The sequence below is a fragment of the Panthera onca genome, chromosome B3 (genome assembly GCF_046562875.1).
Source record: "Panthera onca isolate mPanOnc1 chromosome B3, mPanOnc1 haplotype 2, whole genome shotgun sequence".
Taxonomy (NCBI): domain Eukaryota; kingdom Metazoa; phylum Chordata; class Mammalia; order Carnivora; family Felidae; genus Panthera; species Panthera onca.
This window is the reverse complement of record NC_138344.1, coordinates 36,920,521-36,947,031: the sequence shown is the minus strand read 5'-3', so window position 1 is coordinate 36,947,031 and position 26,511 is coordinate 36,920,521. Positions and strand designations below refer to the sequence as shown.

General features: G+C 51.9%; 1 protein-coding gene across 1 annotated transcript in view; it reads right to left on the bottom strand.

The window, feature by feature from the left end:
• The window catches only part of ITGA11 (integrin subunit alpha 11), a 125,080-nt gene extending 100,539 nt beyond the window's left edge, over positions 1-24,541 (bottom strand). The window contains exon 1 of the mRNA XM_060618184.3: positions 24,284-24,541. Coding sequence (XP_060474167.2) covers positions 24,284-24,335 — 52 coding nt within the window. The 5' untranslated portion in view covers positions 24,336-24,541. The remainder of the gene's footprint in view (positions 1-24,283) is intronic.
• Positions 24,542-26,511: the final 1,970 nt, after the last annotated feature.

Below are 26,511 nucleotides of genomic sequence, written 5' to 3'. Positions count from 1 at the left end.
TTCCAGCTGTCAGCACGCGAGCATCTGTCTTGAGTCTTTGCAAACAATTTGGACTTGGAGTCCAGGCAGTGTGGAGGAATGCAAACTCATCTTAATGTTGGCCGGGGCCAAACACATTTAGAAAGGGAACTCTCCAGGCAAAAATGATCATCGTTTGCATTCCCGAGCCAAAGGGAAGGACTAAGGAAACTGTCATTTAGTGCTCGGCAGTAGGCAGGCCTTGTTCCCTCCCCTTGCCTGAACCCCGGAGACCAGGCCCCGGGGCCTTGCTTCCCTGGCCGTGGCTGCCGGGCACGCCCAGCTGTCAGACGGGTGGCCTTGGTGGGGGTCCAAGCAATGTGGTCACCTCTCCAAGAAATCCCAGTCCTGTCCCGTTGCTGGACTGTGCTACTAAAACCTCAGCGAGGAGATCCGGAGCAAGCGGGCAGGGGACCCCACGGCTGCCTTCACAGCTCTCTTCAAAATCGTGGCTGCCAGGCTTTGTGCCCTGACCCCTTGAGTACACGGCTACGTGGCCTTGGAAGGACGGAGGCTTCTCTGTCCCTAGGATCTTCTCGCAATGGGAGCAATGACCCCTTCAGTGGGGAGAAATGGCTGGAGCACCATTGCCAAGGTCAAAGGCTAGAGGATGGACTCCCAAGAACCAGAACTCAGAAAAGGGAACGTGGGACTGTAATGCCCACCTCCTGAGAGCTGGGATTGCATGGGTGTCAGGAGACCTGCGTCCTCCCCTGGCTTCTGCCACCGACTGGCTGAACCTTGAACAAGGTACTTTTCTCTGGGCCTCAGTTTCCCCTTATAGATAATGAGGAAGCTGGACCAGGTGGTCTAAAAACCTTTACAGTTGGGACATTCTGAGTCTGTGTGACTCTTCACCTCTGGATTCATTTCTAAATCTACCTCCCTTAGGAGGGGAGAGCAGGAAGATGAGCACTGGACACCCCAAGAGGGCATGCAGCTGGCCACTGCCCCTGTAAGTCCCTGCCAGACTGGCTTCCAGGACTGAGGCCATCCCCCCTTCCCCTCCAGCACTTGGATCCAACACAAATGCCGCTCAGCATCAAGCCACTTCTGAAAGTGAACTGAACACCCTCCTGCCTGCCCTCCATGACTTAGCGCTCAGCTGTACCGGCCTGCTCCTAGCACTGGGGGCCATGATCAGGTGGGCACGGGTCTGGGGATTCCAAGCCACTTCTTACCACCAGGTCTCTGGTGCTTTAGAGCAAACCTGCCCAAACTTGGTCTCTCTCTCTCTCTTTTCTTTATATGTTTATTTATTTACTTTGAGAGAGAAAAAGAGCGAGTTGGGGAGGGGCAGAGAGAGACAGAGAGAGAGAGAAGCAGGTTCTACACTGTCAGCACCGAGTCCGAGGCAGGGCTCGATCCCATGAATCGTGAGATCGTGACCTGAGCCAAAATCAAGAGATGGACGCTTAACTGACTGGGCCACCAGGTGCCCCAAACTCAGGTCTTTACTCTTGTGAAAGACCACCCTGTTCTCCACTTTATTATCTCCTTGGTGTCTTGCTTCTTTGCCAAATGACTGCCCTTCTGGATGGACTTCATGTCTCTCTGCTAACTGGTCCTTATCCCCCTGCCTTTTTCTTGGAAGGAAGTGCTATGGAGTCCATCCTGCTTCATATTCGTCCAACATTATTATCACCAACCAACAGCCGTCCTTCCTTGTTCTACCTTCTGTTGAAGAAGCGAGAGGGAACCCTGGCTCTGGATGGAGTCTCCAATCCTTGGCTCCCCTGGTCTGGTGCAGGTCAGGACAGGCCCGCTGAGGGAGCCTGGCACACACATGTGCACGAGTAGCTAAGGGATTAGCAAGAGAGGACGGGCTAGGGAGTGGTAATGGCAGGCAGGAGTGATTTCTCCTGATGGAGTCCAGGAAGAGGAGAGGATCCCATCCATCCGAAGGACCATCCCTATCCTCAGACTGGTAGAGAAGGGGAGGGCAAGGCCATAGTGGGGAGGCTTCCATGGAAAGGCTTCATCCCTGCCCACGGAACGAGCACACCACTCGTTTCTTGGAGGAATCTCTCAGGGAAATGATCTCATCTGGGAACCAGCGCGTCCCCAGCCCACATTCACTGCTGCTTCTGGCAGTGAGCCACTCTGGGCGAGCCAGTGGCTGTCTCCTGGGTGGCTGTGGCCACAAGTCCACCTTCCCCGGGAGGAGGAGCCCCAGATCCATAAGTTCTTTTATGTCCTCCTGGATGTTCCATGTGTGAAAAAGCGCACGTCAGAATCAGACAGCTTCCTCGTGCGTAGAGTGAGGGGGCCTACACATTGTCACTGGCTGAGTGCTGGGTTCCACTTGAGCCCCGCATCTTGGAAAGCCTTCGTATGTGTACAGAGGTCTTAACTGGACAGAGGCTTTCATATTCACGATCCCATCAGGCCCAGGCAGCTTCTAACACACCGTCTGTCTACACAGAAGGAACACTGCTGCGCTTGCCTACCTGCCTTTGCTCTCTGTCTCCTCCACCTGTGTGTCTTCTCTTCCCATCTGCCCTCTCTTCTGCACCCACCCATGAGCAGGGCCCAGTGTGTGCCCCACTCGCCCTGTCATTTTGCTCCTGTGGTCCCCACCTCGTCCAATGTCCCTTCCCAGCTGTCCCGCCTCCTGACCCTCCCTTCCACACCTGGGGTGGAGAGGCCAGGGGACAGGGAGCGGGCCATGTCCTGCACCTGCATGTCCTTGGTGCCTACTATTTCAGACAGCAGGCACTCAACAAACATGAAGTAGACACATGCACACAAAAGGCTGGGCTTGGGCCTGTCTCACCAATGGGGAAACAGAGGCTCAGGAAGTTGCCTGCTGTGACCAAGGTCTTTAGTTAGAGCAGGGATCCAAAGGCAGTGCTCTTGGTCCATTCCTTCCCTGAATCTCCCAACGGGATTCAACTGTAATTCTTGGAACACCTATCAAGTGCCAGGAACAGGCCAGGTACCTTAGTATCTCATTGAATCCTAACACATGATTAGGGATTTGATCCCCACTAGACAGGCAAAGAAATGGAGGCTCCGAGACTGACTTGCCCATGGCCTAGGTGCTCACGCTGAGGCCTCATCCTGCCTGCTTCCCAGGTGACACACCCTTTACCCCTCTAGAGTGCCCCTCCAGGTCAGCTGTGTCTGCGAGAGAGCAGGCAGGGCAGCTGAGAGCTCTCCATGCTGGGGTTGGATAAGACCCTCTACTCGTGTCCAAAGAGGATGCCCTTCCCCTTCCCGGACCAGAGATAGCTCTGTCTTTGAAGCTTTCACTTGCGTTGGAGCATTGCAGACCCTAGGCCAACCCGATATTTGGTGCCAAAAAGAGAGGCCACCATAACCAAGGCGAGGGGGCTTCTGTCCCTCTTCGGCCCTGGGCCCTGCTCAGTATCCAGAACACAACAGCCTCTCAACAAAGTTGACTGAACAAACTCATGAATGAACGAGCATGGATGAGCTTATCAAGTTAACTCGATAATCATCTAAGAAGGACCTATGCTGACGGGGCTCAGGGCAGTCTCACCTCTGCCCACTGCCCTCTGTCAGTTCACCCTCTGCTCTCCCCAGCCGGGCTCCCCCCTGCCCCCATGCTACACGCAGGGTGCGAAAGGCCAGGGAGCCCTCCTGCGCCGGCCTGCCTACCTCTCTCCCCTCCTTCAGCTTCCTTGTCTCATCCAAAAGCTCAGTTGTTCTCTGTCCTGTTCCCACAGTGTCCTAAAGCTTGCTGACCTATGACTTATCACAAAGAAATCTCTACATCAGAAGCAATCAGACATGGGCCGGGCAGCCATATCGGGTAGTGAGGGCCCCGCTGTGGGGGAGGCTACAGGGGAGATCAAACACTTACTGGGGTGGGTGAGCTGCGGGGTGAAATAGAGACACTTGCATAAGCATCCAGAGAGGAGAGATGGAAAGAAGGAGCCAGTGCTGGCAAGAGCGAGGGCTATCCTTTTTATTTATTTTTTTGAGAAACCGGGAGTTTGCCAATGTGCTGGTTAGGCAGATGTCAGGCTCATGGAAAACAGGCCTAAAAACTGAAAAGAGCAAACAGCAAACTGAAATTTGCTGTAATTAACATTGCTTTTTTTTGCTCCCAGCCTTGGACAGCCATTTCATGCCTTCAGGGAACACAGGGATCACCTCCTTCAGGAATAAGATTCGCGTTTTTATGAGAGCCAGTGTATTTTCCTGCCTGACATCATTTTTTCCTTCTTCTAGCTAGGGAAAGTGATCAAAATGGACCTCTTTCCTTAAGTTCTCACAGGCTGCCGTGAAGGATATAAAAACACACCAGTGTCAATATTGTGAATCTCTGTGTCGCAAGTTCATTTAAAGTACAACAAAGTTTGGAGCAACTAACCTTCTCCCTGACCTCAAGCTGCCTAGAAGACTGGAGGCAGAGATGTGACCCCAAATATGCACCTGTAGGACCTGGCTGAGCATGTGGGACTTGGGCTGAGGCCTTTCTCCACTCACCCCAAACTGGCCCAGGCTCCTGCGAGCCCCAGATCACACTCAGCCCAGCCCAGCCCTGCCCTCTGAGCCCCATGGTCAATGCCCAGATGCCCACAGACATTTTCACTTGAATGTCTCATGGCATCTCACTTCATGCGACCAAAAAGATGCCTTAGGTTTTCCCTTCCCAACAGGCTTTCTCCCAGAATTCCCCATTTCAGGACCTGGAGTCACCTACCATCCGATGGCTTGAGTCACAAGCTTGCACATCAGTCCTCAGGATTTTCCTTCACTTCCCATCGGCAAATCCTGCCAGCTCCACCCCCTCGATTCCTCTCGAATGTGTCCCCTCTTCTCTATTTCCTCTGACACCACCCAGGCCAAGTCATTTTCACCCTTTTATACCTGGACCTCTGCAAGACGCTTCTTTGTTTTTTTTTTTTTTAAGATTACAACAATTTTTAATTTTTATTTATTTTTGAAGGAGAGAGAGAGAGTGAATGGTGGAGGAGCAGAGAGTGAGGGAGACACAGAATCTGAAACAGTCTCCAGGCTCTGAGCTGTCAGCACAGAGCCCAATGTGGGGCTTGCAATCACAAGCCATGAAATCATGACCTGAGCTGAAGTCGGATGCTTAACCGAATTAGCCACGCAGGCACCCCTTTGCAAGAGGCTTCTCATTGGTCCCTTAATCCTACTTTTGCTCAACTCCAAACTATGCTCTTCATAGCAGCCAGATCCTATGATCCTGGTACCTTCCTGCTGAAAACTTCTGGGGTCCTCCCATTGCATTTAGGGTAGATTCTAGACCCTTCCCCAGGGCTCACCAGACCTTGCAGGATCTCTCTGTTCCTGTGTCACAATCTTTACCACTTTCTACTTTCAACCACTCTGACTCCCTCCCTGATCTTCAAACCCACAGAGTTCTTCCCACCTCAGGGCCTTTGGACTAGCTGTTCCTTTTGTCTAGAACATTATTCTCCAAGATCTTTGCTCAGCCGGCTCCTTCTTAACCTCCAGTTTTTTTTTTTATTTATTTTTTTTTATTTTTTAATATATGAAATTTACTGTCAAATTGGTTTCCATACAACACCCAGTGCTCATCCCAAAAGGTGCCCTCCTCAATACCCATCACCCACCCTGCCCTCCCTCCCACCCCCCATCAACCCTCAGTTTGTTCTCAGTTTTTAACAGTCTCTTATGCTTTTTAACCTCCAGTTTTAATGTCCTGGCCTCAGAGAACTCTTCCCTGAGCACGCTCCGGAGAACCATTATCCTCCCTCAAAGCATCTTCCTTATGTCTTTGACAAATAAAGATAATTACAGTTGGTTATAAGAGCTATTTGCTCACTTGGACACTGTCTCCTCTCCCCCCTGGAGTTTAAGTTCCACAAGGAAGGGGACCAGACCGGAATGTGTACAATCTTCCCTTTCTGTGATGTCATGGTGGTGGCTTGCTTTTAATTGACCACAGTGGGAGGATTTACACCACGGTATTTGGCAAATGCTACAAACAGCGACTCTACCCACCTCATCCCAAGAGCCAGAACGGGTTGTTAAACATTTACCAGCACTCCACTGGAAGGGACTGTATCTGTCTGTCTCCCTACCTTATCCTCAGCATCTGGAACAATGCCTCGCACACAATAAGTACTCAATACGCATTTGTTAAAAGAGATTGGAGAAAAAAAAAAAAGAATAACAAGCACCAGGCCCCCAAGAGTCTCATACACTAACCTGACGACAAAGAGTAGAAGGGGAAAGTTACACTCGGAGCCTCAGAGGGGGAGAGAACTTCAGAGTCCTGAATTTGGCTTCAGAAGCCCTAGTTCTAACCCCAGCATAGCTTTTTAACATGTTTTACAACTTGGATGGGTTTCTTGCTCTTCCTGACTCTGTTTTCTTATCGGTAAAAGGCACACGCTGGACTGGATGTTCTGAGTCCCTGTGTAGGATTTCATGAAGCCCATCGACGTACACTGTTCCCATCTTACCCCCTCGAGCCCCCCAGTCACTGCACTACACTGCACAACTGCAAAGAGTGCTGTTTACACCGTAGTCGTTTGACTTATGCAGTGCACAGTCTTTATAGCTGTACGTGGCAGCCCTGCCCACCCAGATCCCGGCCACGGTCCCTTTCAAAGGAAGCTGAATTGGACAGTGAGTTCCTCCCTTTCCTGACATACTAACCAGCTCAAAGAGCTCAGACAGTTTGGTTTTGGTTTTTGAGTTCCTAAGATTATTTCCCGCTTGTCATGGGCGTGTGGAGCAAGAGCCCTGTGCATCCAGGCTAAGCCCCAGTCCGGGGAGTGTTTGGGTAAAGTAAGAGCAAGACAAGGCTTAGGATATGCAATTTGTGGCAGAGCTTTCCCTCGGAGGACAGGAAGCAGCGCAGTGAGGACCCGGAGAATTGCTGTGCCTGTCTGCCCCTGGTCTTTGAATACAAACTAAAAAAAGGAATTGTGGGGGGCCCTTCCCTTCCAAGCCTGCAGGGCCCGCCCTACAGTGGATACACCCGCAACCCATCTGAAAAGTTCTCTGGCTGCATAGAGCTTAACATAGACCCAATAGAACCCAAGCGAAGCTGGATGCTATTGGCTGGGCTTGATGGGGGTGGAGGACATTAGGGAGTGGAAGTGAGTTGGTTCCCTGAAGGTTATGCAGAAGCCCTTTGGGTTTTCATATATATCACTTCCTCATGGTTTCAAAACTATCACAAATGTCTATTGTCACGTTTAGGTCTTTAGAAGAGTCAAGGGCTCATGACTCCGCCTGCCTTTGCTGGAAAACAAAGGCCTGCCTTGTGAGGTGGTGAGCTCTCTGTCACTGGAGGGATGCAAGCCGAGGATAGCCACTCATCTGGGATATTCGGGCTTCACGTTTCCTATCAGGCAGATGTTTGGCACTAAGGCCTTTTAAGAGGCCCCTGAGGCTTAGAACTGCTCACGGACCTGTGGATGAGGAAGGGCCAACCATCCTCTAGATGAAGTTGTTCTAAAGTAGAGTCTCTGTTGTCAACTTTCTCATGGTACGTGTGGCCTTTATAGTCAAAGTTGGCTTCTAATTCCAGACCTATTCACAGATGCATGGGAGCATCGCCCTCAAAGAGCTTTTAGGATCATGGAGGCCAAACACTTACTTTAGAACTGACTGAATGGAAGTCTTAAGAGGATACATGGGTCACTCAAGTTCAGTATTGAAGCCTGAACTTGACCCAGAGGTCATCATCTGCAGCCCAGGCTTTTTCACTACCGTAGACTCAGAGGAGTAGTGAGAGATGTAATCCAACCCCAGGCTTTGGTTTCCACATCTAGAACACTCAGGGTCGGTTCAGGTTGGTCCATTTGGGCCAAGTCATGGCTGGTTTCAAGCAGCCGCTCCTAAAAAATCAATAAGGAGTGGCGTAGGTCTAATAGTCTATCAGCCGTGAACTCCTCTGTGTGAATTAGGTTGCAGTTGGTTTACTGCCCAGCAGGCTGAGCAGAGCCAGGGTTGGAAGAAGAGGGGGTGCTGGCTGGTGTGAACTGCCTGGGGCAGTGTTGAAACCTTAAGCAAGGTGTATGTTGGCACTGGGCAGGATGGTGTGGTGCTCCGTGGAGGAGGGAAGAGTAAGAGAGAAGCAAACGGACAGTGCCTAGTGCCCACTGTCCAAGGGGCCAGGCAGCCTTGTGGAGAGTAGAAGTGCTGCTGATAAGACAGAGAAGCCCACAGAAATATCACCATCACTTCAGCAGTGGTCCAGGAGGGCTTCCTGGAAGAGGAGGTCTTTCTGGGGCTGCTAGAGCCTGGGGAAGCAAGTTCCTCTCCATTTTCACCTACATCCATTAAGGACACTGATTATGGAAAGGATTGGGGTTTCTTCTCCTTTCATGGGGAGCCAAAGGTTTATTTGGGCTGTCCTCCCTGTGGTTCCTTGCTCCCCCACCACGTCCCTCCCCTGCCCCCACCAACTCCAGACCAGCCCCATGCTCAGCAAAGCTTTGATCCGGGCTCCGGTTCCCCATAAAACTCTCTTCACCTGCCTAAGCAGGGCACCCTGGGCAGACCCCTCTTCCTTGGCCCACCCCCATCAGCAGTGGGGGCCAGTCCAGCGGGGCCACTGCCAAGTCAAGCAGCCCTGCAGGAACCCTGGGCTGGGCTGAGCACAAGAGAAAACGGCCACTCCTGTGCCTGGACACCTGCCAGCTTTTCTAGACTCCTCCTCGAGACTGCCACGGGGTGCTGGCCCTTGAAGAGGCCTTGACCAAACCTCCAAGGAGAGAGAGCCAGGGCAAATCACATCCCAGATGAATGGAGTCTGGGTCAGTCTCATACCTGACCCACTTCAGTTCTGGATGAGTAGGGACGGGGGTATCTGTCCTTCCTGAGAGCTGCATAGTATAATCCAGGGTCCCCCATGGCATTGTGGGCGAAAAAAGTTTAGGTGGGTCAGGAGGGAACATTAGAACTTGACTACTCATGTGTTTATTTAATGGGTATTAAAAAATTACAAGCAAATAAAAACTTAAGTTTCATAGCAATTATGGCTTAGGATTAGGGTAAATTTAAAAAATTAAATTGATTTAAAGTCAATTTAAGGAAAATTATTAAGTGAAAATAGTGTATTACACAGCTATGGCCAAAGTGCAGTACATAAAAAGCAAGGACGGGGGCGCCTGGGTGGCTCAGTCAGTTGAGCGTCCGACTTTAGCTCAGGTCAAACCCGCGGTTTGTGTGTTTAAGCCCCACATTTGGCTCTGTGCTGACAGCTCAGAGCCTGGAGCCTGCTTCAGATTCCGGGTCTCCCTCTCTCTCTGTTCCTCCTCTGCTTGCACTCTGTCTCTGTCTCTCTCTCAAAAATACATAAACAATTCAAAATTTTTTTTTAAAAAAAGCGGGGAGGAAGTGGGTTTTCAGGTGATCAAACCTGGATTTGGACTCTGGTTCTCTTGTTCGGTGGCGGTTGTGTGACCTTGGGCAAGTCCCATAGTCTCTAGGGACTACAGTCACTGGAGTCAGACTGCCTGGGTTCAAATCCCAGGTTGACTTTATCACCTGGGTGATCTTGGGTAAGTTCCTTCACATCTACATGCCTCAGTGTCTCGTCTCTAAAATGGGGGACTAGCACCCCTCTTACAGGATTATTGAGAAGACAAGCAATTAGAACAAAGCCCGATTCCTGGAAGCCCTCTATGAATGTTATCAAGCATTACTATTGCTAAATGTAATAAATTAACATTTATTCGGCTCCCTGTCCCCACCGGACATTTTGCAGTGATCAGCATCATCTCTAATTTTTCCTACTAATCCCACATGGTGGGCATCATCATTTCCATTATATATCCTAGAGAGAGAGGAAGTGACTTGTCCAAAATCACACACTTAGTAAGTGTCAGCGCCGGTATTCAAAGCTCAAGTCACAGCAACATGCCGCTCATATGAACCTCGCTGGGCTCAGACTCAGCCTCTCCACCTGTATGACGGGTTTCACGTCATCTCCCAAGTCCCCAGGGCCGGTTCTGGTCCAGTGGCACCCAGGGATTGGACCGTAACCTGGGATCTACCGTTTGGTCCCTGCCATCTTCTCCGGGCACCACCAGCTCCTTCCTCCGTACTAAATGACATGGTCACATCCTGCGGTACATGGGTGATGTCCGAATCACCACCCTTTTGTGGGAAACCGAGCATTTTAAACTTGTGCTCTCCCCGCCTTGTTTCCTGGGAAGTCCCATTATATACATCAGTTGGCACTGTGTAAAAACAAGGCCTTTCTCACGTCTCCTCACGTTCTGAGTCATAGTCATAACACCGAACAGCACGGGGCCAGCTGGGCCGGCCTGGGCTGTCTGCTGTGAACTGATGTGCCCCTTTCAAGGCCCTCCTCCCCTCAAGAGCCCCTCTTCCACCTCAGCAGCCCTCCTTGTCCTGCCCACCTGCAGCTGCCTGTTGCCTCTCCTCGTCTGGAAAGAAAGCCTTTAATCTAAAAACAAATGGCCTTGGGAGTGTCAGGGCTGAGCACATGCCCACCCAGGGGCCTGACCTGTTGAGAAAGGTGACTGGAACCAGGGCGATACTAACCTCAGTGGGGATTAGTTAATGGGATTTCAGGAGGTTGCAGGCTTGAGTGAGTTTTCATTGATCGATTCATTCATTCCACAACCATTTACTGCTTGTCTCCCCCGGCCAGGCACTGCTCTGGACCCTGGGAGACAGAAGTAAACACAACATACACGAATCCTTGCTCTCCTGATCACATTCTGTTGGAGGAGACAACAGACAAGGTGAAAAAATAAACAAGCAACGATGCTAAATAATGAGAGATGCCTCAGAGAGACGGAAGCAGGGGAGGGTGTTTATGTCTGTGCGTGTACGCAGGGGGAGGTTGACATTTTCGTCGGGGGAGCCATCAAATGCCTCCGTGAGAGGGTGATGTTGGAGGAAAGGCCTGAAGTAAGTGAGAGAAACTCTTTGGTGAGGAGCCCCCCAGGCAGAAGGAACTGCAAGTTCGAAGCCCGAGATGCTCGTTGTGGGGAAGAACCTTCCAGAAACTGCGAGGGTGGAGCAGAAGGAGCAAGTCGGGGAGGAGTCAGGATGAGGTCAGAAAGGCAGGGGAAGCTAGATCAAACGGGAGGGACATGACATGATCTGACCTACATTCCAGCAGCATCCCTCTGGCTACGAGGGGGGTTGAGCCTCAAGGGGCCAGGGCAGAGGCAGGGGGACCAGTTAGGTGGCTCTTACCGCCAGCCACGGGAGCCTTTCTGGGTCCCCCCCAAAGTGGCCCCCAGACAACTGCCTGCCTCCTGGCCCTGGTCCTCCAGGCTGAGTGAGTGGAGATGGGAAGGCCGAGGGCACGGGGGCTTTCAGAGCACCGATGACGTGGGCCCAGTGGGCAGGCTGGGGTGTGGTGGGGAGAGCTAGTTTTAAGATGAGCAGAAGGCAGGCAGAGCCACACGGAAGAGAGAGAAAAGAGCAGGGACCATCTTGGCGACACTTCGGACACATTCAGGACAATCGGCAGGGCCTCTCACTGAGGCTGCCAGTGTCTCTGCCCCTGGCTGGCCTCACCGTCAGCAGCAAGCACATTCCACAGCTGATGTTTGGCTTGTGGTCTGGCCTGGCCCTCTCCTTGGCTTCTTCTGCTCTGAAAGGCTTTTAAAATCAAAATCTGGGTTCTCTTTAAGTTTGGGGCATGAATCACTGCTTCTGGGCCTGGGCAGGGGCTGGAGGCCGGGAGGCCCCATCCGCGGGTGCTTCCTCTCACTTAGGCCTGCGTGCGTTGTGTCACTAAGCACGTTTGTGTGACAGGCTCCCAGTCAAAGCACTCGGAGTCGGACTCGCCTCCAAGCTCCCGGCCAACATTTCCAATTGCCTGAGGGCCCCCTCCACCAGCCCCAAGAGCCCCGCAAAGTCGGCATGTCTAGAACGGACTCGACCTCCCCTCCTCCGACCTCCTCCTCCGCACAAGCCAGTGGTGTTGCCGCTTGGCCTCCCTGACACCTCTCCTCCCCAGATGACCAGGCCCCGCTCCATTCTGTCCCTACAGCCTCGTTCTTCTCCTTTCATCTTGCCACCTCTCCACCAGGCTCTGGTGGCCCCTGGGTCACTCCACGTCCGTCTTACCTCATTCCACCTGGTCTCAGTTGTCCTGTCGCATTCACCCGCCTCCGTCCCCCAGAACTTCTCAAAACACAGATTCAAACACGCCGCCACCCTCCCTCAGAAACCTCCAATGGCTCCCCATCTGCTAAATCCAATGTCTTAGCTGGCATTCAGATCCCCTCTCAGTGCCTCGGCCCTGAAGGTGTTCCCTTCTCTCAGTTCCCCATGGCACACCCTCCAATATCCCGCTGACCAACATCACGCCCTTTGCCCAGATACACTCTCTATCCCTCCTGCATTTGCGATCTCTTTCCCAACTCTCAAATCCCAGAGTATTTTCTCTGTGTCACTTCCTCCCTTATATTACAGTTATTTATACAAAGGCCCTGTCTCTCCCACTAAACCATAAACTCATCGGAGGACAGGATGTATCTCTTATCTTTTACCCACTAGAGCACCGAGCACAGGGCCCGGCTCACACAGGTCCCTGTGTTAGGACCCCCTGGGGGTACACTTGCAGAGAAATGGAAGACATTATCTTGCCCTTAAATACCTTTCTGTTTAGGAGCGCCTGGGTGGCTCAGTTGGTTAAGCATCCGACTTCGGCTCCGGTCAGGATCTCGCGGTCTGTGAGTTGGAGCCCCACGTCGGGCTCTGTGCTGACAGCTCAGAGCCTGGAGCCCGATTCAGATTCTGTGTCTCCCCCTCTCTCCGCCCCTCCCCTGCTCATGCTCTGTCTCTCTCTGTCTCTCAGTAATAAATAAACGTTAAAAAATTTTTTTTCTGTTTACTCGGACAGTTCTTACATATTTAATACATATTAATCAAGCATCTACTGTGGCGCTTGGTGAGAGCTAGGGACACCGGGACTGGTAGGAGATGTGGTCTCTGCTCTTAGTTCGGTGGAGGAAGATGTGCAACCAATTACAATACTGTGTGGTCGGTAAAGTGCAGGGTGTCTTGAGATCATACAGGTCTCCAAGGTCTCGTTGAGGGGCTAAGGTGAGGCTTCCAGGAGGAACTGGAGCCCAAGTGGAGACCTGAAGAATAAGTAGGAGGCAGCCAGGAAAAAGGAGGAGGCAGAATGGGATCTAAGGAACAACATGAGTGAAGGCCAGAGTGAGCTGGTGTGCCTGGAAAACTAAGCTCGGTCTGGTGGGGGCCCTCTGGGAGGGTGTGGGTGCTGGTGCATGTGGTGCTGCTCCGGGTGGGTCCTGAGCACAGGCCAGGGCCAGCTATTCAGGGTCTGGTTAGCTCTGCCAACCTGATGGCAATAGGGAGCCACTGAAGGTTTTAAGCAGGGGAGTGGCGACACTACTTTGTATTTTAGCTTTACCTTGGCTGCTATTGAAAATGGTCTGATGGAATGGGGGTCAGGGAGACAATGACACCTGAGTTGGGCTGGGGCCTCAGGGAGGTCCCAGAGCCCTCCTGCTCTGTCCCCAGATCTCCCTTCCTGACGGAGCATCCCTTTCCCACCCCACAAGGCTTTGCTTGGCCTGTGCCCCATCCTGAGTTGGGCGCTTCCTTCACTCGAACACTGACAACAGTTTCAGCAGGCCCCAGAATCAGAGGGTTGGAATGATGCTAGGGGGCTTCGTCTAACCCCTGCTGGACACCTCCCATCCCGCCCCCAACCCCTGTGCCTCTCCATCTGTCTGTTGGCAGTTCTGACCAGGATCCTCAGCAGATCAGTGTCCTCCAAAGCCCCTCTTTGGCTTTTCTGGGTTTCCTGCTTGGGACCCAGTGCCCAATAGCTCATGGCTTTGTAGGAGACACAGAGAGGGTCTCCAACGATCAACTCCCCATGTGCCAACTCCCACCCCCAAATTCCACCTTGTGCTCAGCCTCTCAAACTTTGACTCCAAGCTGGGTTTCCAGCCCGGCCTGGCTATGAATCCTGCGCCAGCTCAGGCTGGGGTGGGGGTGGGCGTGGGTGTGGACCGGAGGAACTGGGGCTCAGGAGAACTGGTGAAATCTTGGCTTCACCACTGGCTGTTGTGTGACCCTGGGTAAGTCATTCCCTTCCTGGACAGTGCTTTCTCTTCTGCTTCACTGGGGACCGGGCTTAGAGTTCATCAGTGATGCTCAGCCATGGCTGTCTGTTGGAATGACGGGGGAGTTTTAAAAAACGTGATGCTGGGCTCTAACAGAGAGTGATGATGTGTTCTGGGGTGGGGCCTGGGCAAAGGTTCTGTTTTATGCAGGCCGCCATCCCCTTGCTCATCCAGGATGAAGGACGCTGGATTTGCTGATCGTCTGCAATATTCCATGACAGACCAAGATGGGTGGGGCAGAGTGCGCAAAAAGCCCGAGGAGTGTCCCCTCGTAAAGTATCGGCCCGCAGGACCACAGCAGTACAAGTACCTGCAGCTGCAGAAAGGCCAGAAGATTCAAGTTTTGGCCTCATGCATTCAGCAAGGTGGCTACTCCAGAGCCTAGCGCCAAGTGCTTGGAAGGTCCCCCCCCCCGCCCCCCCCCCCCGCCAAAGGTTCTCAAAGTGGTCTTGGGCCAGTAGTAGCTGGAGAGGGAAGCATCTTTTGATTTCCACGGCTTCAAATGCATCCCGCAGGCCTCACTCCGCCTTTAGAACTGCTCCATGGGACACCCCAGCATCGTGGGCACCGGCACCCTACAGTCTGTATGTGATCTGCGCCTTCCTGCTCCCACCATGTCCCTCGAGGAAGAGGCTGTGCCTTATCTAATTTGAAATCCCCAGAATCTGGAGGTGTAGTGGGTGCTCAGTACACGTGAGTCAAACGGACAAGCCACTCAGTTTCTTCATTTGTAAAGTGGGATCATGGTGCCTCCCTGCCAAAGTACAGGCCTGTGGGGAGAACCACGTGAGCAGGCTGGCTTCATGGGTGTGCGACCTGAGCAGCTGCTCAGGGCCCTACACTCAGAAGGGCCCACACTTGATTTAATGCTCTGTGGTGGCCATCCTGGAATTCTTAATCTTTTTAAACGAGGAGCCCTGCGTTTTCATTTTGTACTGGGTTTTGCAGATGATGTGGCTGGCCTTGCATGTGTGGAAAATGGTGTGAATAAACCGAGAAGAGCCCTGCCTACAAATTATTTGTGGAACTTTATGATTGCCACCAGTTACTGGATCTGAGAGGCTATTAACTCCAGGGAAAGACCAGTTCTGGTAGAGGAAGAAGAAATGGGCGCTGCTTTGTGACCTTTCTGGTAGGAGGAGGGGGCAGTGGTCTGGGGCAGTGGCCTGGGGATGGCCAGGCTAAGAGAGAACTGTGGGGGCCAGGGAATACCGGAGGTCTATAGAGAACGATTTCAATTATCTTATCCCACCTGCCTGCCACAGATGTAGAATTTCTACCATTAGAACTTCATTCCTTTGACCGAAGCATTGCTTGCTCCTTAAATTAGGTGTAGCAAATTAGATTCCTAACCTCATCTTTGGCCAGAGAACCTGCCTCTGAGTTCCCATGTGATCTTGGGAAAACCGTTAAGAGCCTCAGTTTCTCCATCTACCTAATGGACATACTAGCCATGGCAGGGCCTCTAAGCCTCACTTGGCCCCTCCTCATTGATAGAATGAACATATGGAAATGCTCATCCGATCTGCACCCACTCGCTCATTTTGGCTTTTTTTCCCCATGGCCTTCCTGAGGCACAGCCCTCCCAATCTGCAAAGACATAGGCCTAGGAAATCTGCAGGGTCAGGATTTCTGATAGCCTGGCCCAGCTGGGTGATGCTCTGGAGGAAGAAAACTATCAACCCCAGCTGCAGAGGCAGGAACCCCTTCTCTGTGTCATCCTGTTTGGAATCCTGGAGTATGTTGCTATAGCAACTTGCCTAACTCACCCCACATGCCACGTGGAAAAGCCTCTGTCTGCTCTAGTGCATCACCCAAGCCACAGATGGGATTCTTCTAACTTACAGGATGGGGCCTCCGTCATCCACAAGGGCCGGAAGAGTGGGCCAAGTGGCTGGACCACGTGAAGGCAGGTCCCCAGCCTCAAATATTTAGTCTGCTGGTTGGCCTCTGCACCTGACATTTTACCATCAGCCCCTTGTCCCTTGAGCTCAAGGTACAGTCCAATTAAAATGCAAACCCCTTCAGGTAGGACACATGAAATTGTCATCACACATTAGTGCCCTTCAGCCTGAATTAAATCATTAGGTCTGGGGCTCAGAGCAGGTTTTGATTAGGGGAATAGGAGAAGAGAACTGCTCAGCCCGGACCCCGAGAAGGGACTGGAGAGGGAGTCTGGGGGCGGGTGGCGTGGTCCAGAGCACTGAGAACTTGGGGGCAGCGGGTAGAGAGCCTCTCTCGGCCCTGAGCTGTGAGGCAAGGGAGGGAGAGCTATGCTTACATTCTGAGGCACCATGTGAGCGTCGCTTCTCATCAGGCCGGCACCTTGACTGAGAAGCCGGTGTCTGGCTGAGTCTGAAGAAGGGAGTGGCCACTCCTGGGCTGGTGCCCTTGTTGCGGATGGCCATTTGAGTGCTGATCTCATTTTCCCTGAAGACAGCTCCTTCAGCAGGAGCACCTTACTCATCTATCTATGCTCTCCGGGCCCAGTTCCCAAAGAAATATCATGAATGGATTAAGGAGGAGCCATGGCTTGGGCGTCAAACAATCCTGATGCGACCTCTTACTCTATCAGCATGACCTTGGATGAACCAACACGCTCCTCGCGTGTATTCTGGTGACTGCAGTCGTGACTTCGTGAGGCAGCAGCAGGGCCTAAGTGAGATGTGAGAACGTGCTCAACACAGCGGACGGCATCAATCAAATGACGCACGGTGGGAAGGGGATACCTGCTGCTGTTAACCGACGGCTGACTGGGTGCCAGATGCTGCTCGAAGCACTTGATATGAGTGAGTCACGTACAGATCATCGGACATTTAGCACGCACCAGCCTGTGATGTTGTTTTTCTCCCCATTACACAGACGAGGAAAAATGAGGCCCAGAGGGGCTTCTCCAGGGTCAGCCGAGGAGAAAAGATTTGAACCCAGGCAGTTGGACTCCCAGGCCATGCACATGGTGATCACTGCTGCTGTTCAGGAAGCACGTGGGTGAACAACGAAATGAGGGACAGAGGCAGGGAGGCAATGTGACCACCCTGGCTTTTCCCTCCAGGTGGGATTTTATTTACGTTGGGACTCAGGTCATAAAAACATGAAGGGTATGAAAGCCATTCCATGGAATGGAATGTTTTGGAAAGCTTATTTAATTGGGGTTTACAAGATGACCAACTCCAGCCTCTTGCCTCCCCTTCTCCCCACACTGGTAACAAACTTCTGGGCTTTCAGCTAAGAATTTGTCCGGCTGGGATTTACATGATGGGGGTTGGACCCCCACCTGGACCACAGCTCCCTCTAGCAAGCACTCCACACTGAGGGCATGTGGGTTCGGAGTCAGCTGGAGGCCATCGTATACCTCAACATAATAAAGGCCACATATGACAAATCCACAGCCAACGTCACACTCAGTAGTGAAAAGCTTTTCCTCTGAAATTAGGAACAACACAAGGCTGCCCAACCTTGCCGCATAGTATCCAAAATCCTAGCTACAGTCACCAGACAAGAAAAAGAAATAAAAGACATCTCAACTGATAAAGAAGGAACACTGCCACTATTTGCAAATAACATGATATATATAGAAAATCCTAAAGGCTCCACCAAAAAGCTATTAGAATTAATAAATGAATTCATTAAAATTGCAGGATATAAAATTATTAGACAGAAATCTGTTGCATTTTTATACACTAATAATGAGCTAGCAGAAAGAGAAATCAAGAAAATCCTATTTGCAATTGTATCAAAAAGAAGAAAATACCTGGGAATAAATTTAACCAAGGAGGTAAAAGACCTGTACTCTGAAAACTGTAAGGTATTGATGAAAGAGATTGACGATGAACCAATAAGTGGAAGGATACAGCATATTCATGGACTGGAAGAATTAAGTGTTAAAATGTCCACACTACCCAAAGCAACGTAGAGATTCAATGTAATCTCCATCAAAATACCAACAGCATTTTTCATAAAACTAGAATAATCCCCAAATTTGTATGGAGCCACAAAAGATCCGAATAGCCAAAGCAATCTTGAAAGAGAAGAACGAAGCTGGAGGTATCACAATCCTGGATTTCAAACTATACTACAAGCTGTAGTAATCAAAACAGTATGGCACTGGCACAAAGATAGACACATAGATCAGCGGGACCAAGCAGAGAGCCCAGAAATAAACCCACGTGTATATGGTCAATTAATCTATAACAAAGGACAGAAGAACATACAATGGGAAAAGACAGTTTCTTCAATAAGTGGTGTTGGGAAAACTAGACAGCTACATGGTAGGGAGGGAGGGAAGGAAGGAAGGAAGGAAGGAAGGAAAGGGGAGGAGGAAGGGAGGAAAAAAGGAGGGAAAGAAGGAAGGAAGGAATGGGAAGGGGAGGGGAGGAAGGAAGAATAGAAGGGAGGGAGGAAGGGAGGGAGGAAGGGAGGGAGGAAGGGAGGAAAAAAGGAAGGAAAGAAGGAAGGAAGGAATGGGAAGGGGAGGGGAGGAAGGAAGAATAGAAGGGAGGGAAGAAGGGAGGGAGGAAGGGAGGGAGGAAAGAAGAATAGAAGGGAGGGAGGAAGGGAGGAAGGGAGGAAGGAAGGGACGGAGGAAGGAAGGAAGGAAGGAAGGAAGGAAGGAAAGAAAGGGAGGGAGGAAGGAAGGGAGGAAAAGAGAAGGAAAGAAGGAAGGAAGGAACGGGGGGGGGAGGAAGGAAGAAAGAAAGAAGGGAGGAAGGAAGGAAGGAAGGAAGGAAGTGCACCCCTTTCTTACACCATATAAAAAAATAAACTCAAAATGGATTAAAGCCCTAAATGTGATACCTGAAGCCATAAAACCCCTAAAAGAAAACATAGGCAGTAAACTCCTAGCTAGGGTCTTAGCAATATTTGGGAGGGTCTGTCTCCTGAGGCAAGGACAACAAAAGCAAAAATAAACAATTGGGACTACATCAGACTAAAAGCTTTTGCACAGCAAAGTAAACCATCACCAAAATGAAAAAATCCACATCTACTAAATGGGAGAAAATATTTGCAAATGATGTATCTGATAAGTAGTTAATACCCCCCAAAATATAAGAAGTCATTTAAAAAAAAAGCAATCTGATTTTATTTTATTTTTTTAATTTTTTAATTTTTTTAAATTTTTTTTAATGTTTATTTATTTTTGAGACAGAGAGAGACAGAGCATGAATGGGGGAGGGTCAGAGAGAGGGAGACACAGAATCGGAAACAGGCTCCAGGCTCTGAGCTGTCAGCACAGAGCCCGACGCGGGGCTCGAACTCACAGACCGCGAGATCGTGACCTGAGCCGAAGTCGGATGCTTAACTGACTGAGCCACCCAGGTGCCCCCCAAAAAAAGCAATCTGATTTTAAAACGGGTAGAGAAACTGAATAGACACCTTTTCCAAAGAAGACATACAGATGGCCGATGGGCACATGAAAATATGCTCAATATCACTCATCATTAGTGAAATGCAAATCAATACCACAAGGAAGTATCATCTCTCACCTGTCAGAATGGCTATCATCACAAAGACAAGAAAAAACAAATGTTGGTGAGGATGTGGAGAAAAGAGAACCCATGTGCTATTGGTGGGAATGTAAATTGGTGCAGCCACTGTGGAAAACAGTATGGCAATTCCTCAAAAAATTAAAAATAGAACTATTTTAATAGTTCTGAACGACCCAGTAATTTCACTATTGGGTATTTACTCCCCCAAAATGAAAACACTAATTCAAAAAGATATATGCCCTCCGTTGTTCATTGCAGCACTGTTTACAATAGCTAAGATATGGAAGCAACCTAAGTGTCCATTGATAGATGAATGGATAAAGAAGATGTACTTTGTGTACACAATGGGACATTACTCAACCACTAAGTACGGCACTAAGTGAAATAAGTCAGAAAGAGACATATACCATGTGATTTCATTTACACGCGGAATCTAAAAAACAAAGCAAATGAACAAACAGAACAAGACAAATAGACTCATCAATACAGGGAATAACCTGGGCTGCCAGAGGTGAAAGGGATTAAGAGCCACAAACTTCCAGTTATTAAATAAAAAAGTCCTGGAGATGAAAAGTACAGCCTGGGGAATCTAGTCAGTAATATTGTAATCGCTTTCTGTGGTGGCAGGTTGCAACCACTCATCACGGTGTGCATTTCATAAGACGTATAAATGTTGAATCACTGTGTTGTAACCTGAAACAAATACAATACTGGATATCGGTTGTACTTCTATTTAAAAAAAAAAAAAAAAAAAACCTACTATAAAAAAAACACAAAGAACTAAAGAGGCAAGCCAGCTCAGACCACAGTTTTGTCCTAAGCAAGGAGGAGCAAGGATGGAAGGGAAGTTGCCTGCTGCTGAAGGAAGCTTCCCCTACAGGAGGGGAGAGAAAGAGCTTCGGGGAGGTCAAAATCAAGGTGAGTCGCTGTCTGAGTTCTGTAGGGGCCCACAGCCCTGTGTGGGTGGGCGGGGACAAGGAGAACAGCAAGGAGATAGACATCCCATCTCTGGGGGGCCACGGTGGGATAGACACTGGCCACAGTGAATAACGAGAAAGAAGGTGATACTCCACTGCTCTTTTCAGGGGCCCCGAGACCCGCGTGTGGAAGGGTCCAGAAGCTCCTCAGCTGAGAGGCTTGGCTGACAAGCCCCACGGCTGGAGAGCCGGGCTTGGATCTTTTTAGTCTTTGCACACCCATGGTGCCTAGTACTGTGTTTTTTGTTTTTTTTTTTCCAGACCAGGATTTTCTGCTGAATAAGAACCGCCCCCCACCCCCGGCTTCCACAGGGACACACAAGGGCCATGCCGCATGGTATGGTTCTTCTCCATGCCACAAAATACCACAAGACACTCACACTAAGATCGCACTGACTTCATGACAGCCTCAACCGAAATAAATAAATAAATAAATAAATAAATAAATAAATAAATAAATAAATAAAATCCCTCAATTCCCATCATGATCAAGACTTCGGGCCAGGTCTTTAGGAGAGGGGCTGGGAAAGTTTGGGTCTATTTGGGGCCTTGACATGTATGTCTTCTCCTGCACCCTCGCACGTAGCACTTCCTTTAGACCTCTCCTATGGACTTGAGTTTGACAGCTACAATTCCGTGCATCCTTCCATCCCTTACTGTACGGTCGGTACCTTCAGTCCTAAGCTGCTGCTGCTGCTGCTGCTGCTGGAGAAGAAAGACAACCTCCCTGAATGCTTAATATGTGCTGGAACTTTCCAAGCACTGTATTTACACTTACTCATTTAATCTTTGGATAATTCTGTAAATTCTCTTATTATCATCCCCATTTTGCAGATGAGAAAGCTGAGGCACAGAACCATTTGGGAATTTGCAAAGAGCACAGAGCCCTAACTGGCAGAGGCCAGACCCAGTCCAGGGAGTGAGACCTCCGGGCTTTCACCCCCACGCTGTGTCTGATCTCCCTGTGTGCCTTTATGGAGCGCCGCAGACAATAGGTGCTCAGTAAAGATTGAGTTTTAAAGAATCATTACTCATGAACCCTTATTACAGATGTGTTATGATAGAAACTTCTGATCAATGGATCTGTTTTACCTGGATGTCAGCTACAAAAGTCTTTGGGTTTGTCTATTTCCTATTCCTTCCTTCCATCCTTCCTTCCCTCCATCCTCCCTTCCTCTTCCCTTCTTCCCTCCTTATTTCCTTCCTCCCTTCCTTCCTTCCTCTTTCCCTCCTTCTCTCTCTCTATTCCTTTTTTCTTCCTTTCTAGTTTTGCCCACCCATCACCCTGCCCAACCTACAGCAGAAGCTCTGGCAAGATAGAAGCTCCAAACTCATAATGGCTCCCACGTGCATTCACTCCCAACTTGGCCTGTGACAGGTTCCCGGCTCAGCCAAGCTGTGCCGTCACCATCCGGCAAGCTTCCTGGTAATCCTCACATTGAACCCATGTGATGCACCACTGGGAGACTGACATCAATCTTGCTCTGGAGCCAGGGGGATGGAGCTACTGACCCCCCCAACCTCCCCCCAACCTTTCCAATTTGGGCCCAAAATAGAGTCACCTTTGTGGTTTAAAATATCCTTTTTTTTCTCTCTCTCTTTAATTAGTCCCAGGAAATAACACTCTAACTTATAAAGAACCCTACTTTGAGGCCTCTCCACACCCTTTCAAGGCTCTCCTCCCCTCAGGAAGCCTCCTTTGCTAATCAAGTGGAACTGAACTTCTCTTGTGTGAACCATAGTCCTTAGCTTTTCTGTGCTGTTCACTCCCTAATCCCTCTATTCAGCTTCCTCTGGCCTTGCCTTATTCCCAGCTCCAGGCAGGACCCAGACTGCACACATACTTGGTCCCCACGCCCAGTTTCTTGCAAGCAGATGTCGTCGTTCCAACACTGATTGATATGTTTAATGAATCCCATATTTTAAGAACCCAAACTGACCATACATAACTTAAGGGTGGTTTTTCTCCATTTAAAGGGAATTCTGAGTCACAAATCCTGTCCCTGTCCTTCACCCCACTCCCCTAGCGCCACCCCCCCACCCCCACCATTCCTGCTTGAGTAAACGACATTAACAACCATGGCTTCTGCCCTGCTGTGCACCAAGCCCTGTGTTAAGGACTTTTCTGACAGTGCCTCACTTAATTATCTGGAGTACTTTATGAACTCGGTCTGAATTTCTATCTCCGTTCCACAAAGAAGGAAACCTGTTGGAGAGATTGCATATTGTGGCCAAGATTGTACAGCTAGTGGGCAGCAGAGCCAGGATGGAAGCGCTCTGATTCCAAAGACTTCATTCTTAGCTTTCCGAGGTCCAGACTTTCTCCATCTCAGGTCCGGTGGGAAGGTTCCTCCTATCTGGAGCCACACAGGGCTCCCTTTTCCTAAGACTGGATCTCCCCGTGATTTGAAGACAGTTCCTGGAGTTACCTTCCCTCCTGTCTAAAAGACCTAGAGTGGACTTCACCTCCCCCTGCAGCTGGTTTCTAGATGTATGCTGGCCTGGTGGCCTGATGCCCTCCCCAACACTCCTTTCCCCCAACAACTGAAAGCGGCAATGTTTGCTTCGTGGCTCTAGGATCTGGACTGAAATCCATGGCCAGAAACTCTTTCAACTACAGGCCCTTCCAGAGTCTCCGCTAGAGACCGATGGGGGGTGCACTTGTTTCCGCGGTACCCTGGGACCGCGGTGAGTGAGCCCGGGCTGGGGGGTCGCCACCGGCGCTCCCTGTCTGCTCCTTCCCTGCTGCCCCCGCGTCCGACCTCAGTACCGCTCCAGCCCCAGCCTGACCCATGCGGAAGGGGAGGCGAGGCCGGGCGGCCAGTCCCCGCGGCGGGCTCTGGTCCCCGCCGGGACACTCCGCTGCGCAAAGGAGAGGCCCCGAAAGCGGTGGCCGCCGGTAGAACGGCGCCGCTGGCCGCCACCCCGGGTCGGGCCGGGTCGCCGGGGGTGAAGCCCGGGCCGGGTGGCCCCAGTGCGGAGAGCCCAGGGCCCGCTTCTGGCTGCCGGCAGTGCGCCCGGCCGGCCCGGGGTCCTCGCCGCGCCCCGACACCTGGATTGCATTAGGCGGGCGGCGCGCGCCTCGGCGACGGCGGCTTCCCCCGATTATTGAATAACTGCATAATTTCGAGCGCCGGTTGCCCCGTCCCTACCCCGCGTGTCAGGTAAGGTTTCTGGGGCCCTGGACTGCGAAGCTGCGCCCGTCGCCTTCGGCCCGGCCGGCGACCGCTCGCCCCCGCCTAGGGGTCGCTGCCCTGGGGCTTCGTCCGACCGCGGCCGGAGGGACTCTGGGCAGCGCTCGGCGCCCAGGTCCCCCCAGCTCTCCCGGGCCGCCGCGCCCGGCTCCCCAAACTTCAGGCGCCTCCCTCCGCAGGCAGGAGGGCTCCCGAGGCGGCGCTTGCTCCGCGCGTCCGGACCCCTCCCAGCCCGGGCCACGCGCCCTCCGCGCTCCCGGGACGCCCGAGTCTCCCCGGCGGGGCGCCGGGACGTAGCCAGCGTGTCCGGCGGGGCCGCCAGCCCGCCGCGCTCCTCGACTCGAGCCTCTTCAATCTTCCCCAACTCCTCCCCGCACACCCAAACTCCCGGCCCCGAGTCGCCCCGGCGCCCTCTTTTGCGGAGTTTGGCCGCTAGACTGCCGCCGCTTCTCGGGGGACCCGCGTCCCCCCAGCAGCCAAGCTCCGACCCTCCGAGGGGCTCCCACCGGCACGCGGAGGCAAGGGGGACGTACCTGGCCACAGGCTGAGCGTCCAGGCCACCAGGAGGCCCCTGGGCAGGTCCATGGCGCGCGGCGGCGGCGGCGGCTGGGGCCAGGTGAGGGGCGGCGGGGCGGCGGGGCGGCGAGCCCGAGCGGCAGCCTCCTCGCGGGCGCCCGGAGCCTGCACTGCGAGCCGCGCGCCCGGCTCCCTGACAGCCGCCGCTCCTGCAGAGGAAGTGGGAGGGCTCGGGCGGCGGGGAGGGGCGCGCGGACACGCTCGCGCCGGGCGCGGGGCCAGTCTCGGCCCCTCTGCCACCTGGGCACGCGGCGTGCCGCTCCCCCCCCCCCCACGCCCTCTCCGCACCCCCCGCGCCCCTACTCCTCCTCTGCCGGGGAGAACCCCCACCCCCACCCCCCGCCTCCGAGAACCGGTGCGGCGCCTCCCTCCACACCCCGCCACCAAATGCCAAATCTCTGCAGCAAAAGTGGTTTATATTCCCGTTTCCCAGAGGGTTCACAAAGCTCGGAGGGGTATCTCAGGTGGCCCGAAGACATTGGCCACGACTGAGGTCTCCCTTGGCCCAGGGGAGCGGATGTCCCTCAAACGTCAATTCGGAGACGTCCCTCCTGCTGCCCTCTTCGGGAGCTTGGAATGCAAAGGCCCCGGTGCTGCTTCTGACCCCGGAATGAATGCGGATCCCTGCTCCACCTCCTTCTGTCCGCCCCTCCTACCTGAGGCACCCCAACGCAGCCAGGAGGATCCTGTGCCTACTTTCACAGCAGTGAAGCTGTTCTTTGGAACGCAGCCACCTTCCTTCCCAGCAGTTCAAAACCCCTGACAATTAAATTCAACGCACATTTGTTGCACAAACTTTAAATCAGGCCCTGGACCAGAACCAGGGAGTGTAGAGGCTGGCCTGCCCAGCAGGGGAGAATTGAGGCAGAGGATGGGATGGCACAGGTGGTGAAAGTGAGAGCACGGACCCCACATCACTTTCTCAGGAAAGCCTTCCTTCACCCCCACCCCAGCCCCCGTCCTCACCAGGTAGGCTCCCCAGGTACATGATCTCTCTCCCTCTCTTTTCTTCATTATACTTAGGTAAGTTAGTGTAATCATTTGATTAACTTTTCTGCCCTTGTCCAGACTGAAAACCCCATTCAGGTAGAAATCTCTGGTTCACAACTGAGCACTCAGCCCTCAGCACCCAGTACCGGTAACACAGTAAGTGGGTGGGTGGACGGATGAATAGTTGAATGAGCACAGGTGATGTGTGGGTGCCCAGAGGAATTTTCTCTCTGGGAAGGATTGGAAGGGCTTCCCAGTGGAGTTGGCATTCAGGCTGGATCCTGGAGGATTGAAGTGGGTTTTGAGAAGGCCCAGGTTCACGTGAGTTTAGTAATAGGTGTTGTGCCTGCCTCCCCAACACTGCTCTCTTCTTGCTAGATACCCTGGTTTTATTTCAGTAACCTCACCTCCCTCACTTAGCCACAGACATTGGGGAAAGCTCATTCCAGCCCCACAGGGTGTATGTGTGTGTGTGTGTAGGGGGAGGTATGTGGTTTAGGCTGAAATGAATCAGTGTATTGCCACCCCCTGACCATAGTTTAAGAAAGGGAAACATGACCAAGGAAGGCTTTCTGGGAAACAAGCTTTCTTACTCTTCTAAAATGGCCCGTAGAAGGGAGGAAGGAAGGAAGGAACTCTTTTCTCCCTTCTCCTACTCCTGCATCCCCTCCCAGGCTGAGACAAAGAATCATGTAGGCCCAGAAGTGGAAGGGGTTGGGGTGGAGAAGGGAGATCTGTCTTGGGATGGCAGAATGGAGAACGCAAGTCCACGAGGGTCTTACTGAGCTTCTAGATCAAACCACCCCCTCAGCCTGTTCCCCTGAGGACTTTGCAGTTATATGACCAATGAGTCCGCTTTATTGTTTAAGTGGGTTTGAGTGAGGCTGCTTTGAACCTAGAGCACCCTAACCGGTAAGAGTTATCCAATGAGCTGCAAACCACCTCTTGCCTCACCCAATTTCAGGCTTTCTCTGGTGGTTCTCAAACTCCAGGTATTTGGGGGTTGCTTGAAGCACTTGTGAAGACCAGACACTCTTTGCTGAAGGAGATCCCTTTGGTGGGCGTGCTGCTGAGGGTCTTCGTGTAACAATTCTTCTATTTTTCCCCTTCATTAGTTCCCATTGTCCTCATCAGGGGCATTGGAGTCCTGAATACGATATGTGTGCCTTTTCAGAATCTGGCAGCGTGGGGAGGG